At 38.1% G+C, this 18,193-nt stretch overlaps 1 protein-coding gene across 2 annotated transcripts in view; it reads left to right on the top strand.

Moving 5' to 3' along the window:
- The window catches only part of PJA2 (praja ring finger ubiquitin ligase 2), a 73,978-nt gene that overhangs the window by 19,399 nt on the left and 36,386 nt on the right, over nt 1-18,193 (top strand). For both annotated transcript variants that reach the window (XM_055430198.2, XM_055430197.2), the window contains 3 exons: nt 2,404-2,521; nt 5,763-5,963; nt 7,708-8,758. In XM_055430198.2, coding sequence (XP_055286173.2) covers nt 2,491-2,521; nt 5,763-5,963; nt 7,708-8,758 — 1,283 coding nt within the window. In that variant the 5' untranslated portion in view covers nt 2,404-2,490. The remainder of the gene's footprint in view (nt 1-2,403; nt 2,522-5,762; nt 5,964-7,707; nt 8,759-18,193) is intronic.

Raw genomic sequence — 18,193 nt, forward strand, 5'->3', positions numbered from 1 at the left:
CAAGTTAGGTAGTGTCTCTTCTGAGAACTATTCGGTGGTTTTCCATCTCACTCAAAATAACACCTAAGTTTCTTATATTGGGCTTCCCTGATAGCTCAGCTGGTAAAGAATCTGCCTGCAATGCAGGAGACCCCAGTTCAATTGCTGGGTTGGGAAGATCCGCTAGAGAAGGGATAGGCTACCCACTCCAGGATTCCTGGGCTTCCCTGGTGGCTCAGTTGGTAAAGAATCCGCCTGCAATGCGGGAGACCTGAGTTCAGTCCTTGGGTTGGGAAGACCCCCTGGAGAATGGAAAAGGCTACCCACTCCAGTATTCTGGCCTGGAGAATTCCATGGACAGTCCATGGGGTTGCAAAGAGTCAGACATGACTGAGTGACTTTCACTTTGACTTTCTTGTCTTACCCTGTAAAGACTTATGTGATCAGTTCCATTTTACTCCCCCATCCGTAATTTACTTTCTGACCTCATCTGTTACTTTCTTGTTCATTCCACCCCAGACTTCTTGCCATGGTCACTTCTGGGAATCCTCACTTCAGAATCTCCTTTTATACTTCTGAGGATGTTCTTTACCACACATGGGGCTCCCTCTCTCACAGGTGTTTGCCCAAAGATCCCTTCTTGGTGAGGCCTTCCCTAACCATGCTGTTTTAAACTGCATACTCCTAGCAGCTCTTGAGTCCCTGCTCTGTTTTGCTCCATAGATGTTGTCTGGGGGCTCCCCAAGTGGCTCAGTGGTAAAGAATCTGCCTGCCAATGCAGGAGATATAGGAGACACAGGTTCAATCCCTGGATGGGAAAGATCTCCCTGGAGGAGGAAATGGCGGCCTACTCCAGTATTCTTGCCTGGAAAAGTCCCATGGACAGAGGAGCCCACTGGGCTGCAAGTCCATGGGATTGCAAGAAGACTGGCAGCACTGGGCATCTGAGCGTGCACACACACGTGCCTTGTCCAACGTTTATTTCTTGTTGTTTTGTTTAGTGTCTGTACACCGTACTACAATTTTAGGAGGGCTTAAGAGACTCTGATGCAGGGAAAGGTTGGGGGCGGGAGGAGAAGGGGACAACCGAGAATGAGATGGCTGGATGGCATCACCGGCTCTGGACATGAGTTTGAGTGAACTCCCGGAGTTGGTGATGGACAGGGAGGCCTGGCGTGCTGTGATTGATGGGGTCGCGGAGAGTCGGACACGACTGAGCGACTGAACTGAACTGAACTAAGATGGCAGGAGTATTGGTCTATTTTGTTCATTTTTATATCCTCAGCACTGAAAATAGTGCCCAGAATATTGCCTTATTTCAAAGACAAGGCTTTGGATAAAATATCCATGAACTTAAATCCATGGCCATCTGTTAAGTCTGCCATGTATTGTATTGTGAATCTGTGAAGGTGCAAGTTATTGCAGATTATTTTTTTATTATTAAAACAATATTAATCAGAGCTTGTATTTTTGCCAATATGGCAGGATTATTTTTTTGATATTCCTTTACCTTTTAGCTACTGTTAACAATCTGACTTAATTCAGCTATGTTAGAGCAGTAAACAGCCTATTGCTGGATTTATAATATGCATGGGAGAATGTGTGTGTATACTTTTATATGTGTTCATTTATAGCTAGCTGTATGGCTAGACAAATAGCATATAGATTTAAACTAATTTTCAGAGCTGTCATCTTCTAATAACTTTAAGTTGGTGGTGGGCAGTTAGCAGTAGCTCAGGTGTTAAGGTGTTTAAATAAAAAACTAAGCTCTTGCCAAACTTTAAAAAAATAAGCACACGTTGTAACTTAAAATACTAAATAAATGGATTAATTTCAAAACAAAGTTTTTATATGTTACATGGTAAATTTCGTTTTCCTGATTTAGAATAGGTTCTTTGGGATTAAAATATCTGGTTAATTGATTAAAGAATAGAAATATATCGTTTTTTACACTTATTGTCATAAGCCATTATACATTTTTAAAATGAAGTTTGTGTTTTTAGGGTTAACTTCTTTTAACAGTGGCAGGGCTAAGGGAACTTTAGTGTTTGATGGAGAAGCAAAGGTAGCATAGTTTGTAGTAGATGCCCAAAGTACTATATAACATAAGTTTGGTCACGTACCCCAATCCACACTTCTCCTAATATATTTCCTTATGTACTTATAAATTATTCATGTGTTATCATCGTTGTCTTTCTTAAGGATGATATATACTTAAGGCAGGGTTTTCCAAGAGGATGTCTGAATGTTTTCAAATAGCCATCTTCATAGTTTTGACATTTTTTTGATTGCCTTATCAAATCCAATGTATATTTCTGTGTTGTTACGGGCAAGCTAAGACCTTCACTAGAAGTATTAGTTTTGCCATTTTGTTTTGTGCTTCTCTTTTATTGACGTTGTGTTTAATCTGTGGTTTCTTTGTAGGAATCGTCTGCAGCTTATCCATTGTGTGAGTAAAAACTAACTCACATCCATAATTCCACTGAACTGGGCACACGGAAACTGCCATATATGTCACAGTATACTGAAAAAGAGCCAGCAGGTAAGCAAAGGCTGTGTTACTTAACTCTAGATTGAGGACTTCATATTTTCCACTCTGGATTCCTTGTGTACTGTATATGATGTTTAATCTTGATCTTATTTAAGGCCAGTTTCAATCCATGCATTGAATATTATTTATAAAGCTTAATTTCTAATTTTTGATAAAAAAATGAGTATAAGTAGAAATGGTTAGATTTTCTTTTCCTACCCCCTTGGCATCTATTGTGGTTTACACTTTGGAGACTATATTTTGGAGGTGTTGTTCAAGGTACTGGTTCTGGAGTCTTCAGTTCAGTCGCTCAGTCATGTCCAGCTGTTTGTGACCCTGTGGACCACAGCACACCAGGCCTCCCTGTCCATTACCAACTCCTGGAGTTCACCCAAACCCATGTCCATTGAGTCAGTGATGCCATCCAGCCCTCTCATCCTCTGTCGTCCCCTTCTCTTCCTGCCTTCCATCTTCCCCAGCATCAGGGTCTTTTCAAATGAGTCAGCTCTTCTCATCAGGGGGCCAGAGTATTGGAGTTTCACTTTGAGCATCAGTGCTTCCAATGAACACTCAGGACTGATTTCCCTTAGGATGGACTGGTTGGATCTCCTTCCAGTCCAAGGGACTCTCAAAAGTCTTCTCCAGCACCACAGTTCAAAAGCTTCAATGCTTCGGTGCTCAGCTTTCTTCACAGTCTGACTCTCACATCCATTCATGACCACTGGAAAAACCATAGCCTTGACTAGACTCTTCACTTTCTGCCATAAGGGTGGTGTCATCTGCATATCTGAGGTTATTGATATTTCTCCCGGCAGTCTTGATTCCAGCTTGTGCTTCTTCCAGCCCAGCGTTTCTCATGATGTACTCTGCATATAAGTTAAATAAGCAGGGTGACAATATACAGCCCTGACGTACTCCTTTTCCTGTTTGGAACCAGTCTGTTGTTCCATGTCCAGTTCTAACTTGCTTTCTGACCTGCGTATAGATTTCTCAGGAGGCAGGTCAGGTGGTCTAGTATTTCCATCTCTTGAAGAATTTTCCACAGTTTGTTGTGATCCACACAACAAAGTTAAAGGCTTTGACATAGTTAAGCAGAAGTAGATGTTTTTCTGGAATTCTCTTTCTTGCTTTTTCTATGATCCGGAGGATGTTGACAATTTGATCTCTGGTTCCTGTGCCTTTTTTAAATCTAGCTTGAACATCTGGAAGTTCACGTATTGCTGAAGCATGGCTTGGAGAATTTTGAGCATGACTTTACTAGCGTGTGAGATGAGTGCAATTGTGTGGTAGCTTGAGCATTCTTTGACATTGCCTTTCTTTGGGATTGGAATTTGTGCTTAGAAGCAATTACATTTTTTATTTTAAATGCCCTAAAACAGAAATATGTAACTTTCATTTACTGACTATTCCATATACTGTGAGGAGATATTTTATTAGTTCCTGCATAATATATGTAAAATCCAGTTGACTAAGCACACTTATTCTATATGTAGATGTGAGATAATATCCTACTTAGCATGCTAATCTTTGCTGTTATATATCCCATAGGCATCAGAACTTAGTACTTAAGTTGTTCAGATGTTTTTGACTTTTCTTACCATGCATATAACATTGCTAGTTTTGAAAAGTTTGAGTTGGCTCACCACTGTTTTCTTTTGGAGAGTTTTACTTGACCCTACATGTGAAGAGTTGACTCACTGGAAAAGACTCTGATGCTGGGAAAGGTTGGGGGCAGGAGGAGAAGGGGTCGACAGAGGATGAGATGGCTGGATGGCATCACCGACTCGATGGACATGAGTTTGAGTGAACTCCGGGAGTTTTTGATGGACAGGGAGGCCTGGCGTTCTGTGATTCATGGGGTCGCGGAGAGTCGGACACGACTGAGCGACTGAACTGAACTGAATCTTTGGGATATATTTTATTGTGGTCCAGTTGGTTCTTTGTAATAGTACAGATAGCATTAAAGAAATTACTTGTGAGAAATCTAGACAGCATATTAAAAAGCAGAGATATTACTTTGCTGACAAAGGTCTGTATAGTCAAAGCTGTGGTTTTTTTCCAGTAACTGTGTGGATGTGAGAGTTGGACTATAAAGAAGGCTGAGTGCTGAAGAATTGGTGCTGTTTTTGAACTGTGGTGTTGGAGAAGACTCTCGAGAGTCCCTTGGACTGCAAGGAGATCCAACCAGTCCATCCTAAAAGAGATCAGTCCTCAATATTTATTCGGAAGGACTGATGCTCAAACTGAATCTCTAATACTTTGACCAGTTGATGTGAAGTCAGCCAACTCATTAGAAAAGACCCTGATGCTGGGAAAGATTGAAGGGGATGAGAGAGAACAGGATGGTTGGATGGCATCACCGACTCGATGGACATGAGTCTCAGCAAACTCTGGGAAATAGTGAAGGATAGGGAAGCCTGGTGTGCTGCAGTCCATGGGGTCACAAAGAGTCAGATACAACTGAACAGCAGTTAGACTGGAATTTATTCACTTTTAATGCAGTCGAAACCATCATATCATATGGTTCATATCAATTCACTCAACAAATTTGTATTGAGCAGTTATACATAAGGTACTTAGATAATTTGAAGAATCATTCTTCAATCCTTTAGCAGCTTTTACAGTATAGTAATTTGGCATGTGGAAAAAATTGGGGGTAGGTTATGTTGTAAAAATCTGCAGTACCTTAAAGGAACCGAGAAGATATTTGGGGGAGGGATGAAGGGGATCCCATAACTCTCAGAAAGTAATATTTCATGCTTGCTTTTCAAGTTAGTTTTATATTACCAGTAATCCCTTGTACTGCAAGGAGATCCAACCAGTCCATTCTAAGGGAGATCGATCCTGGGTGTTCATTGGAAGGACTGATGCTAAAGCTGAAACTGCAATACTTTGGCCACCTCATGCGACGAGTTGACTCACTGGAAAAGACTCTGATGCTGGGAAGGGTTGGGGGTGGGAGGAGAAGGGGACGACCGAGAATGAGATGGCTGGATGGCATCACCGACTCTGAGGACTTGAGTTTGAGTGAACTCCGGGAGTTGGTGATGGACAGGGAGGCCTGGCGTGCCGTGATTCGTGTGGTCGCAGAGAGTCAGACACGACTGAGCGACTGAACTGAACTGAACTGAAGGGGCACTTGGTGTTCAGTAGCATATGATTTGACAGATAATAACATATATGTTGAAACACTACCCCAAATGTCACAACGAAGGCCATTGCCGTGCCTCTTATTTTTAACTCTCTTTTTCAGCAATGGATCAAGACTCTAGCAAGGCTGCCTGGCCGAAACCAGCAGGAGGATATCAGACAATTACAGGCAGGAGATATGGCAGAAGACACGCATATGTCAGTTTCAAACCGTGTATGACCAGGCATGAAAGAAGCTTAGGTCGGGCTGGTGATGACTATGAAGTGTTGGAACTGGATGATGTTCCAAAAGAAAATTCCTCAGGTATGCGGCCTGGAATTATTTAAAAGCTGTTAATAGCAGTGTAAAAATTGATCTTGTGATGCTTGAAATAGAGAGTGGATTTTGTGTGTGTCTTGAGTATAAATGCTGTACATTTCCTATAAAGAATTTCTATTTTAAAATTTTCTATTGAACTTAATAGTATATACATAGAAGAAAATAGAATACAGCCAATCGTTAATCTATAACTGCATTGTTGCTGCAGTGATTACATTGTCACATTATTTCACCAGAGGAAATGTTCAAGGGGAAAAAAAAATTTTTAATGTGCACTTCTCCCCTCCATATTACATTTAAACAGCTTTTTTTGTTGTTTGGTGTTATTTGTATCTCTAAATAATTTAACTTGGTTAATTTGATATTTTTAAAGAATCATTATATAAAATATAAAGGTCAAATAATAGCTATTTAATTAAAATTCCTTAATTATTCATTACTCAAAAAGTATTTTTCAGGTATTCATGTACTATGGCTTCCCAGGTGGCTCATTGGTAAAGAATCTGCCTGCCAGTGTGGAGAGGCGGGTTCAATCTCTGGGTCAAGACGATCTGGAGTAGGAAATGGCAACCCACTCCAGTATTCGTGCCTGGGAAATCCCATGGACAAAGGAGACTGGCAGGCTGCAATCCACGGGGTTACAGAAGAGTTGGTCACACTTAGCAACTAAACAATAACAACAATCCAATTAGTGTAACTACACATTTTTGGACTGCAATGTCAGTTTCCTCTTATCCTGAGCAAACTTGATAATTCTAGGGTTTTTTTTTTTTCTGTCATTAATGTACAAGAATATGGATTATTAGCTAAGGCCATTCTGCTAAAGAAGCCTTTTTGTGACGTGACAAGACTCACCTTCAGTTATCTATAATTTATAAAATTTTGTGATATGACAAGACTCACCTTCAGTTATCTATAATTTATAAAATTTTGTGACATGACAAGACTCACCTTTAGTTATCTATAATTTATAAAATTTTGGTTCAACAGGTCTTGATGTCTTTATTTTTTTAGTTATACATTAGTGTAAAAGATAGTTGTGCTGGAAGTAATTTGTAGGGTATATAGCTTTTTATTCTTGTCTCATCGTTCTTAGAAACTGTGACAAAGAGAATAAATATATTGGCTTTGTTGTTTGTTTTTCAGTCATAGCTGTAACATAACTGAAGTTAACTCATAGATACAACAGTTCATTTTGGGGATAGAAATTTAATATTATGTATCTAGTGACTGAGATATAATCTTCTGAATTGACATAGAACACAGAGTCTCATTTCTGTTAAGTCTGTTATCTGTTCTTATAGCTATTATAAACACTTTAAAGAAATCTACATGTAATAAAATAATTTTAAGTTTGAATTGCCCATTTCAACAACTGAAAGATTAGATTGATTACCCTATGACTTCTCTCAGGGCTCTCATTAGTCTCTCTTTTAAATATCTTGTATAGAACATTTTAAGTATTAGGATTTGGGTGAAAAACCTACAGAAGATGTCCAAGAGAGAGGATATTGAGAGGCCATACAAGGGCATAAATGAACTCATAGGGTAACCAGTCTGCCCCTCCTGGTTAAGTTAGGGAGTGTAGAAGCGTCAGTCAGGTAAATTCACTCATATTCTCAGTTCAGTTCTCAAATAGGTAATAATTGGTATGGTTTCTTGTTATAGGTCATTATTTAGTGTTATCTAAATTAGTCCCTCTAAATATGTTTTCTTTTGTTCTGTGAAGGTTCCAGTCCACTGGATCAAGTTCATTCTTCTTTACCCACTGACCCTTCATTTGAAAAAAGCGAAGCAGAAATTCCCATCTGTGATACAGCATTGAGTCAAACCATTGAGAGCACTCCATCGTTTGCTGCAGTGCATCATAGCAAGGAAGGCAGGGAGCCCTTAGGAAGCAGCACGGATCTTCACAGTCACTCTGAGGGAGAATATACTCCAGGAGTTTGTAATGCTTCGAGTGTCCAAAATGGGGTTACATTGGTGCATATTGACTCTTATGATCCAGATGGCAGACATGGAGAGGATAATGACCATCTTCAGCTCTCTGCAGACGTTGTGGAAGGTGGTAGCTATCAGGAAGCACTGGGCAATGCAGTATTTGAGTTGGAAAATGGAGAGGTAGAGGCATACACTGGTCTTTCACCAACAGTTCCCTCTTTCAACTGTGAATTAAGAGATGAGTTTGAAGAGGTAGATTCAGCACCTTTAGTGAAAAGTTCTACTGATAATACTGAGTTTGTCAATCAGAACAATCAGGAATTTCAGACGCCCTCTTCTGAAGATGAAGTGGTTAGAAAGAAACAGCAAAATAGTACTAGCCAGGAGAGACAAAGAGAAAATTCAACTGAAGATTCAGCCTGTGCTCCCAGGCATATCTGCAGTGAACAAAACACCAATGATAGGGGCAAAAACCAGGGAAGTTCTCTTGAGCAGGTGGTGAGGCCCAAAGTTAGGAAAGTGATAAGTTCAAGCCAGGTGGACCAAGAAACAGGTTTTAATAGACATGAGGCCAAACAAAGAAGTGTTCAGAGGTGGAGAGAGGCTTTGGAAGTTGAGGAAAATGGCTCAGATGACCTCTTAATAAAATGTGATGAGTATGACGGAGAACGTGATTGCATGTTCTTGGATCTGCCTTTCGTGAGAGTTACACAGAGGGAAACAGAAGATAACCAGCTAACAGCAGAAAATGGAGCCACAGTAAGGCAGGAGGTTGTGGATAACACATTTTGGAATGGCTGTGGAGATTATTACCAACTGTATGACAAAGATGAAGACAGGTAAGTTTTGTGCGATGCTTCGTGAGATTGTGTAGTGAGCAAAGTGGTTTATTTTCTAGTACCATTTATGTTTGGTGGATGGGCTCTCTGACATGGCCATGGAATTAGCTACTTATCAAATATTTTTATTCACTAATTGCTAACCATGCATACTGGTTAGTTTTTCATAGAAACTCTCTCTAGGTGTTTCACTAGTTTATGGAACTTAAAAGTTCAGGTAATAGCTATTTACTATTAAAAAAGGATAGTGATACTAATTATTTCAACTCATGGTATTTCAGTTAATACTGATAAAATGCAAGGTAAACATTGTTGTATTTTAGAAAATTTCTTACGTTAAGCCATTCTGGGTTTAAAATGTGGTTAAGATCAAGGAAATTTTGGTTGATAATATTGCATTAATTTTTCCAGTATTTATTAATATCACCTGTTTATTCTTCCTGTTGTTTGTTCCTATCAGTTTATTTTTTATTTATTTTTATTTAGTATTTATTTTTCATTAGTAACTTTATGTGGTACCTTTGTTATTTTCCACATTTGTAGATGAAACTGAGGCATAAGAGTATTTACTAACTTCCTAAGGTCACAAAGCTAGTAAAAGGTGGACCTGGAATTTGATTGTCTACTTACTAGCTCCAGGCGCTCTGTCCTTCACCACTGTAATTTACTATTTTGAAGAGAACATATAACTTTTCTTATAAGAAGCATCCTGATTCCTCTTACATGGATTCCTTTCTTCCCATTACTGTAAGACAACAGAAAGAACAGAGAAATGAATAATTTCTTTGTCCGGCTGCTGACTTTTCAGCACCCGAGTTTAGACTTTTACCTGTTCTTTTACGCTTGTGGTAACCCTTGGAATGCTCAATTACAGTGCAATTTCAAGATTTTATCAATTTAAAGAAATAGTTTTGTTTTGTTTTTTAACTAGAAAGTTCTGCAAAGGAAGAAATTTATCCTTGTGAATATGAATGCATTTTATATACTTTCTTTCACATCATAAAATTAATAAAATTGTCTTGATTTTTTTTGGATGGATAAATTAAGCATCCATAATAAAGCATATGTAACTTGTAGAAACAAATGAAATGTCTCTACTGTTACCTTGAAGTGAACAACTTGTGCCTGACCGACTTCTGCTTTTTCAGTTTAGGTGAGGTCTTTCATCCAAAATCCATAAAGTTCTAAGAACAGAAATTGACCACAAAACCTGGCTAGTCTTGATTGCAGATCTAGATCTGAACTAAAATTAGGCCCTTTTTCAGGTATTCATACATTTTACTGCACAAATATGAAAACATCTGATTTCTAGTGCTGACTTAGACTCCACGTAGTATTCCTAAATCTTGAGGAGGGGAGGTTGAAGTTCTAAATTCCGAAACATACTCAGCCCTAAGGTTTTTGGATTGGATTGTGAATATCTGTTAGACCTTTAGGTTACTATTAAAAACAATAGGATATCTTATGATTTGAAAGTATAAGGTTGGTGTACTTTTTTACCACATTTTTGCTTTTTTGAAGAAAATCATTTAGCTTGGCTATGCTTTCTCCACTCTAGACACATTAATCAAAAATAAAAACCTCTTTAGTTTACATTTTGTAGTCAAACCTAATGTCATCTAATGAAATTGCTGAAATATTTTTGCTATTTGCCAACCACAAGAAAAAGGATAGTTTTGAGTCTGAGGTTTTTATATTTTCTCTGTTTTATTTATGAAACTTAAAGGTGATATACTTGAAGAGTTTTCTCATCATATAACAGTGTAATAGCTACAAGTAGAACTCTTATCAAGAAAATAAACTAAAATTTACTGTGACATTTTAAGGTATAGGATTTTATTTGCCACTTAAAAATATATAGTTTATTCTTTACAAGTGGAAAATGTTTTAAAGAATGTATGTTTGCTTCCCTGAAAAATTCTAAATGATCATTTAATCATATGTGAAACATTATACTTTATGGGATAAGCATTGTAGCTGGTGGAGTTGCTCTCAGCTGTTTGACAGGAACTGAACACCACCTTATTAAATTAGAACTGCAAGGGGAATTTTAATAGGCAGCGTATAATTACCAGACTTGGAATTAGACCAAAGAGCTAAGGTTCATACTCGGCTCTTTTGAAATATACCCTGAGAATGTTAATAACTATTCGAAGACAAGATCTTGAGTTTAAAAGACCTTTTGTCCATGGCAGCAGATTTTAACCTTGGGTCTGATTGTTCTGAAAAGAGGTGTGCCATCTCCTGAACACTTCTTACAGCACTTAAGTTTTTTTTTCAGAGTTTTTCTGTCCCTAGGCCTTAACCTTGCTTAAAAGGTAAGAAACCTTACCTTATCTAATGTAAACATGTCAGGACAACTTTTTGTTGTTGATATCTTTGGGAAAATGAAAGGAATATTAGTTCTAGTTGATTTGATTTATTTAAAAAGAATTTATTGAAATCCTCCTAAAGGTCACATTTTGTTCCAGGTACTCTGTAAATACAAATAATAATGATCCCTCTTGCCTTGATCTTCATCAGCCTTATGAGAAAGACAGAATATATGGATAGTTACCATGAGGGTAAATTAAGCTCCTTTCCTTTCCTATCTGTTAGTTGAAGGCTGTGAAGAAAGCTCCTCTGATCATAGTATCTCCCAACAAATGAAATATCTGTGAACAGCCAAAGCAACAGTATGTAAGCACATATTCTAATATTTTAGCAAAACTTTTTATCTTGTTTCCAAGTTCATAGTTTAGAAGGAATAAATTGGGGATAAATAACTTTGTTCCTCATACCTAGGGAGTCATAGATTACAATATTTTGATATTAAGGGAAAAAGACCAGAAAGTTGTAAAAGCCAGACACAATTCAGGAAGAAACCTAGGGACTTGCCTGGCAGTCCAGTGGTCACAACTCCACACTGCCAAGGGCCAGGGCTTGATCCCTTATCAGGAGACTAAGCTCCCACAAGCCCCGCGATGAGGCCAAAAAAAGAAAAAACCTAACTATTTGGGTCTTATTTACTAAATGAAGCAAACATATAGATTTGAACAACTTCTATCGTATCTTTATCACAACATAGTTCAGTGTTAGTACTCGTAAAAAGCCTCAAACTGCTTAGATTATGTTTAATATACTATTTTTGAGAATGCCAAGAATTATATAATCAGTTCAGTTGCTCATTCGTGTCCGACTCTTTGCCACCCCATGGACTGCAACACGCCAGGCCTCCCTGTCCATCAACTCCCAGAGTTTACACAAACTCATGTCCATTGAGTCAGTGATGCCATCCAACTGTCTCATCCTCTGTTGTTCCCTTCTCCTCCCGCCTTCAATCTTTCCCAACATCAGGATCTTTTCCAGTGAGTCAGTTCTTCACATCAGGTGGCCAAAGTATTGGAGCTTCAGCATCAGTCCTTGCAGTGAATATTCAGGACTGGTTTCCTTTGGGATGGACTGGTTGGATCTCCTTGCAGTCCAAGGGACTCTCAAGAGTCTTCCCCAACAACATGCTTTTTAATATAATTTCCTTACAGCATATTTTCAATAAAATTTGAAAAGTGTTTTTGTTTTTTTATTTCAATTTTTATTTAATAAATGGTACAAAGCACAATGCCAGAAACATTTACAGTTAAAATTTCACCAAATGAAAAAATACTATCGAATACACAGTTGTAAAAAGCTACATTAAGTTATTTTACAACTGCCTCAGGCTGCAAAAAGAAAAAAAACCCAATGCCAAACCTAAGTTATCCCTCTCTCAAAATAAACCTAAGTTATCCCTCTCTCAAAATAATGCCATTTATGTTATAAACCATGTGCACCCCATCAAAAGACGGGAACTGCTTTTGTTAATTCATATATATATATATATATGACTATCACTTTGCTATACACCTGAAACACACAACACTGTAAATAAAATATAGTACAATATAAAATAAAAGTAAGTAACAGACCCTTGGGGCTTTACACAGACTTGGAGTTCCTATCAGAGGGATAACAGCACCAAGCCGTACTGAATCCTCATGAAGGAGGCACACGAATGACTGGATTACAAGAGTTACAGGAATGAGAGCTGCTCACTTCCCAGAAACTACAGCTCACAGAAAGCCAGCAAAGGCACAAGATACAGACCATTTACTTCTGAATGTGTAAAACTCAAAAGTCCACATTATTCCTACAACATGTTGAAAGTGCTTCAGAATTCGCGCAATGCTAATTTTATTTTGGTTCTGGTTAAATTATATATACCAGTTTATAACAAATGGTAAAATCTGTAACTCTGTTCAAAGTTTTAAAAGATTACTTAAGAATTGTTTCTTGTATTTCTATGCCACCTTTATAGTTCTTGTTTCTCATTTCTTGATTAGTAAATTCAGCGTGCAGGTTCTATCCAGGCTAATTTATACACTTCCGGAAGGAATGGCCTCTTAAATCCAGAGAGTGTTGAGGTGGGGAGCCCCCAACCACGTCAGATTCGTTTCACATATGATAATATACATGTTTCAATCCATTCTCCCAAATTATCCCACCCTCGCCCTCTCCCACAGAGTCCAAAAGACTGCTCCACACATCCGAGTCTCTGCTGTTGTCTCGTATACAGGGTTATCGTTATCCTCTTGCTATATTCCATATATATGCGTTAGTATACTGTATTGGTGTTTTTCTTTCTGGCTTACTTCACTCTGTATAATAGGCTCAAGTTTCATCCACCTCATTAGAACTAATTCACATGTATTCTTTGTAATTGCTGAGTAGTACTCCATTGTGTAAATGTACCACAGCTTTCTTATCCATTCGTCTGCTGATGGACATCTAGGTTGCTTCCATGTCCTGGCTATTGTAAACAGTGCTGTGATGAACATTGGAGTACATGTATCTCTTTCAATTCTGGTTTCCTCTGTGTGTATGCCCAGCAGTGAGATTGCTGGGTCGTATGGCAGTTCTATTTCCAGTTTTTTGAGGAATCTCCACACTGTTCTCCATAGTGGCTGTACTAGTTTGCATTCCCACCAACAGTGTAAGAGGGTTCCCTTCTCTCCACATCCTCTCCAGCATTTATTGCATGTAGACTTTTGGATAGCAGCCATTCTGACTGGCATGAAATGGTATCTCATTGTGGTTTTGATTTGCATCTCTCTGATTATGAGGGATGTTGAGCCTTTTTTCATGTGTTTGTTAGCCATCTGTATGTCTTCTTTGGAGAAATGTCTGTTTAGTTCTTTGGCCATTTTTTGATTGGGTCGTTTATTTTTTGGAATTGAGTTGCAGGAGTTGCTTGTATAGTTTTGAGATTAATCCTTTATCAGTTGCTTCATTTGCTATTATTTTCTCCCATTCTGAAGACTGTCTTTTCACCTTGCTTATAGTTTCCTTTGCTGTGCAGAAGCTTTTATTTTAATTAGGTCCCATTTGTTTATTTTTGCTTTTATTTCCAATATTCTGGGAGGTGAGTCATGGAGGATCCTGCTGTGATATATGTTGGAGAGTGTTTTGCCTATGTTCTCCTCTAGGAGTTTTATAGTTTCTGGTCTTACATTTAGATCTTTAATCCATTTTGAGTTAATTTTTGTGTGTGGTGTTAGGGAGTGTTCTAGTTTCATTCTTTTACAAGTGGTTGACCAGTTTTCCCAGCACCACTTGTTAAAGAGATTGTCTTTTCTTCATTGAATATTTTTGCCTCCCTTGTCAAAGATAAGGTGTCCATAGGTGCATGGATTTATCTCTGGGCTTTCTATTTTGTTCCATTGATCTATATTTCTGTCTTTATGCCAGTACCATACTGTCTTGATAACTGTGGCTTTGTAGTAGAGCCTCAAGTCCAGCAGGTTGATTCCCCCAGTTCCATTCTTCATTCTCAAGATTGCTTTGGCTATGTGAGGTTTTTTGTATTTCCATACAAATTGTGAAATTATTTGTTATAGCTCTGTGAAAAACACTGTTGGTAGCTTGATAGGGGTTGCATTAAACTTATAAATTACTTTGGGTAATATATACATTTTCACAATATTGATTCTACCAATCCATGAACATGGTATATTTCTCCATCTGTTAGTGTCCTCTCTGATTTCTTTCACCAGTGTTTTATAGTTTTCTATGTATTGGTCTTTTGTTTCTTTAGGTAGATATATTCCTAAGTATTTTATTCTTTTTGTTGCAATGGTGAATGGAATTGTTTCCTTAATTTCTTTCTATTTTCTCATTATTAGTGTATAGGAATGCAAGGGATTTCTGTGTGTTGATTTTATATCCTGCAACTTTACTATATTCATTGATGAGCTCTAGTAATTTTCTGGTAGAGTCTTTAGGGTTTTCTGTGTAGAGGATCATGTCATCTGCAAACAGTGAGAGTTTTACTTCTTCTTTTCCAATTTGGATTCCTTTATGTCTTTTTCTGCTCTGATTGCTGTGGCCAAAACTTCCAATCTATGTTGACTAGTAGTGGTGAGAGTGGGCACCCTTGTCTTGTTCCTGACTTTAGGGGAAACGCTTTCAGTTTTTCACCATTGAGGATAATGTTTGCTGAGGGTTTGTCGTATATAGCTTTTATTATGTTGAGGTATGTCCCTTCTATTCCCACTTTCCCAGAACAAGACTGAACAAGTGAGCCTTAAAAAGTGTCCACCACCACCCCCTAGTGTCAGGGCGGAAATTAGACACTGAAGAGACCAGCAAACAGAAGCTAAAACAGAGGGAACCACCTTGGAAGTGACTATACAGGTTGTCCAAAGTCACTCCAAACCTGTTGACATCTCATAACTCATTACTAGTCACTTCATTGCACTCCAGAGAGAAGAAATCCAGCTCCACCCACCAGAACACTGACACAAGCTTCCCTAACTAGGGAACCTTGACAAGCCACCCGTCCAACCTCACCCATAGCGAGGAAACTCCACAATAAAGAGATCTCCACAAACTGCCAGAAGACGGAAAGGCCACCCCAAACAGCAATATAAGTAAGATGAAGAGGCAGAGAAATACCCAGCAAATAAAGGAACAGGATAAATGCCCACCAACCCAAACAAAAGAGGAAGAGATAGGGAATCTACCTGATAAAGAATTCCAAATAATGATAGTGAAATTGATCTAAAATCTTCAAAGCAAATTGGAGTTGCAGATAAATAATCTGGAGACGAGTGTTGAGAAGATGCAAGAAAGGTTTAATAAGGATCTAGAAGAAATAAAAAAGAGTAAATATACAATAAATAGATGAGATCAAAAACATTGGAAGGACTGATGCTGAAGCTCCAATACTTTGGCCACCTGATGCAAACAACCCACTCATTTGAAAAGACCCTGATGCTGGGAAAGATGGAGGGCAGGAGGAGAAGGGGACGACAGAGGATGAGATGGTTGGATGGCATCACCGACTCGATGGACATGGGTTTGGGTAAACTCTGGGAGTTGATGATGGACAGGGAGGCCTGCTGTGCTGTGATTCATGGGGTCGCAAAGAGTCAGACACGACTGAGCGACTGAACTGAACTGACTGAAGCTGATTGTCTTAAGTCTAGGTTTGGAGAAAACACTTGAGCCAGAGTTTTTTTAGGGGAATTGGAGAAAAGGGCACTAGGATGTAAGAGCCATTGAACAGAAAAAATGGGAAGTAAGAGAGGACTTAAGTGTGGGGAGTTTGTGAAGAGTCAGAGATCTATCCAGCTTAAGGGCAGGATAACACCATTAGCAGATAGAAAGTCAAGAAAGGGACTTAAATAGCAGATGAGTTTAGTTATAAATACATAATTTTTAAAAGGAATGTGAAAATCTAAAAAATATTTGGTGGGCAGTTAGTGGTTATGAAAGCTTAGTACGTGGTCAGAGCTGGGGATATATGTTTAAAAGTTACCTACTTAGAGGTGAGTGTTATATATAATGAGTATCAATGATGTAGGCCAGGTGTGTACAAACTTTCTTAAAGGGTCAGATATTAAATATTGTAGGTTTTGCTGAGTAAAAGGCAAAATCAAATATAAAAACCAATTTTGGCTCACATACCATTAAAAAATAAAACAGGCATCAGGTCCAGATTTGGCTAATGAGATGCATAGTTTGCCAGTCCTCAACGTAAGCATCTTAAATATATTGATAGTTGATCATAGACATCCTTTTTATATTGAAATTTCGAGGTATTCCATCAGTTATTTCATTAATTGATAAAAATTCAGAAGTTTCATGTTATCTTTCTGGACGGGACCTTACTCTGAGAGAAATGTTTAGTAATGAAGTTTGCTTTTAAGCAAGTGTGTTAAAAATTGCCACAAACTAATGTAGAAATCTTACCCTGCTTTTTAAAGACATACCAAAATTGGAGTTGGTAATTTAGCTATAAATTTGAGAAGCTTCATAGTCAAGGAAAGTTAGTTTAGTAAGCTCCTTTAAAACCATTTCTTTGTTAGATTTTGACACTGACACAAGTCTGAAAATGATTTACTTGATCTTAGGTTATTCTTTGGATCAGAGAGAATTTTACTAAGTAGAAGCAGTTTTGACTCATACCCAGTGAAGGCATACCTGTTATTTGGTATGCTGGGGCTTTGTTCTGTTTCTTCTCCAGGATATTTGTGTCCTGCTGCCCGTTGTTTTCTGAACATTGGAAGTTGATTTTATTTCTTTACTTCCGTTAACTTCTCAGAACTCAGATTAGTGCTTCTCTTTGTTAATTGCATCTTGCTCTCTTGGGTTCATCTGCCTGTAGAAGAAGACAATACCAATTATCACTTCCTGTCAAAAACATAAAGTTTGTTATTTTTTTGTTTTCTTAAAAGTCAGTGCAAAAAGGTAATCTTTAAGGGAATTCCTTACCAGAATGATTGATTCGACTGGAAAGAGCATTTATGATTTATATTCAACACTGTTAAGTTTAATATTGTAGCTTTTGGTAATGTAAGATGTGGCTTCCCTGGGGGCTTGGTGGTAAAGAATCCACCTACCAATACAGGATACACAGGTTCAGTCCCTGGGTCAGAGAGATCCCCTGGAGAATGAAATGGCAACCCACTTCAATATTCTTCCTGGGAAAACCCATAGACAGAGGAACTTTGGCGGGCCACGTCCATGGGGTTGCAAAAGAGTTGGACACTACTTGGTGACTAAACAACAGCAAATATAAGATGACTAATCCTTTGCAAGTTGTTGAATGTAAACAAATTAACCAGTTAAATACATATAACTAAAAGTAAATTTTTCTGAAATTTTTTCATTAACCCTTTTATCACTTACTTCATTCCTTATCAAAATATTCTGTTGAGATTTATGTTGTGTTCATAGTCCTACCAAAGGACTTCAGTAGAGATTTGTCAGTGCTGTTTTGTATGAATTTGAATCTCTCCACTGCAAAGTGTTTTTTGTAAAAGGAATAGAAAAAAATAGGTAAGCTTTTTAAACATGGTAATAGTGAAAATTTATTCATAGAGGATATGATATCAGTTGTCAGTAGGTAATTAGAAA

This window comes from Moschus berezovskii, chromosome 8, assembly GCF_049115385.1.
Source record: "Moschus berezovskii isolate FMDL1 chromosome 8, NW_MosBer_1.0, whole genome shotgun sequence".
Lineage (NCBI taxonomy): Eukaryota > Metazoa > Chordata > Mammalia > Artiodactyla > Moschidae > Moschus > Moschus berezovskii.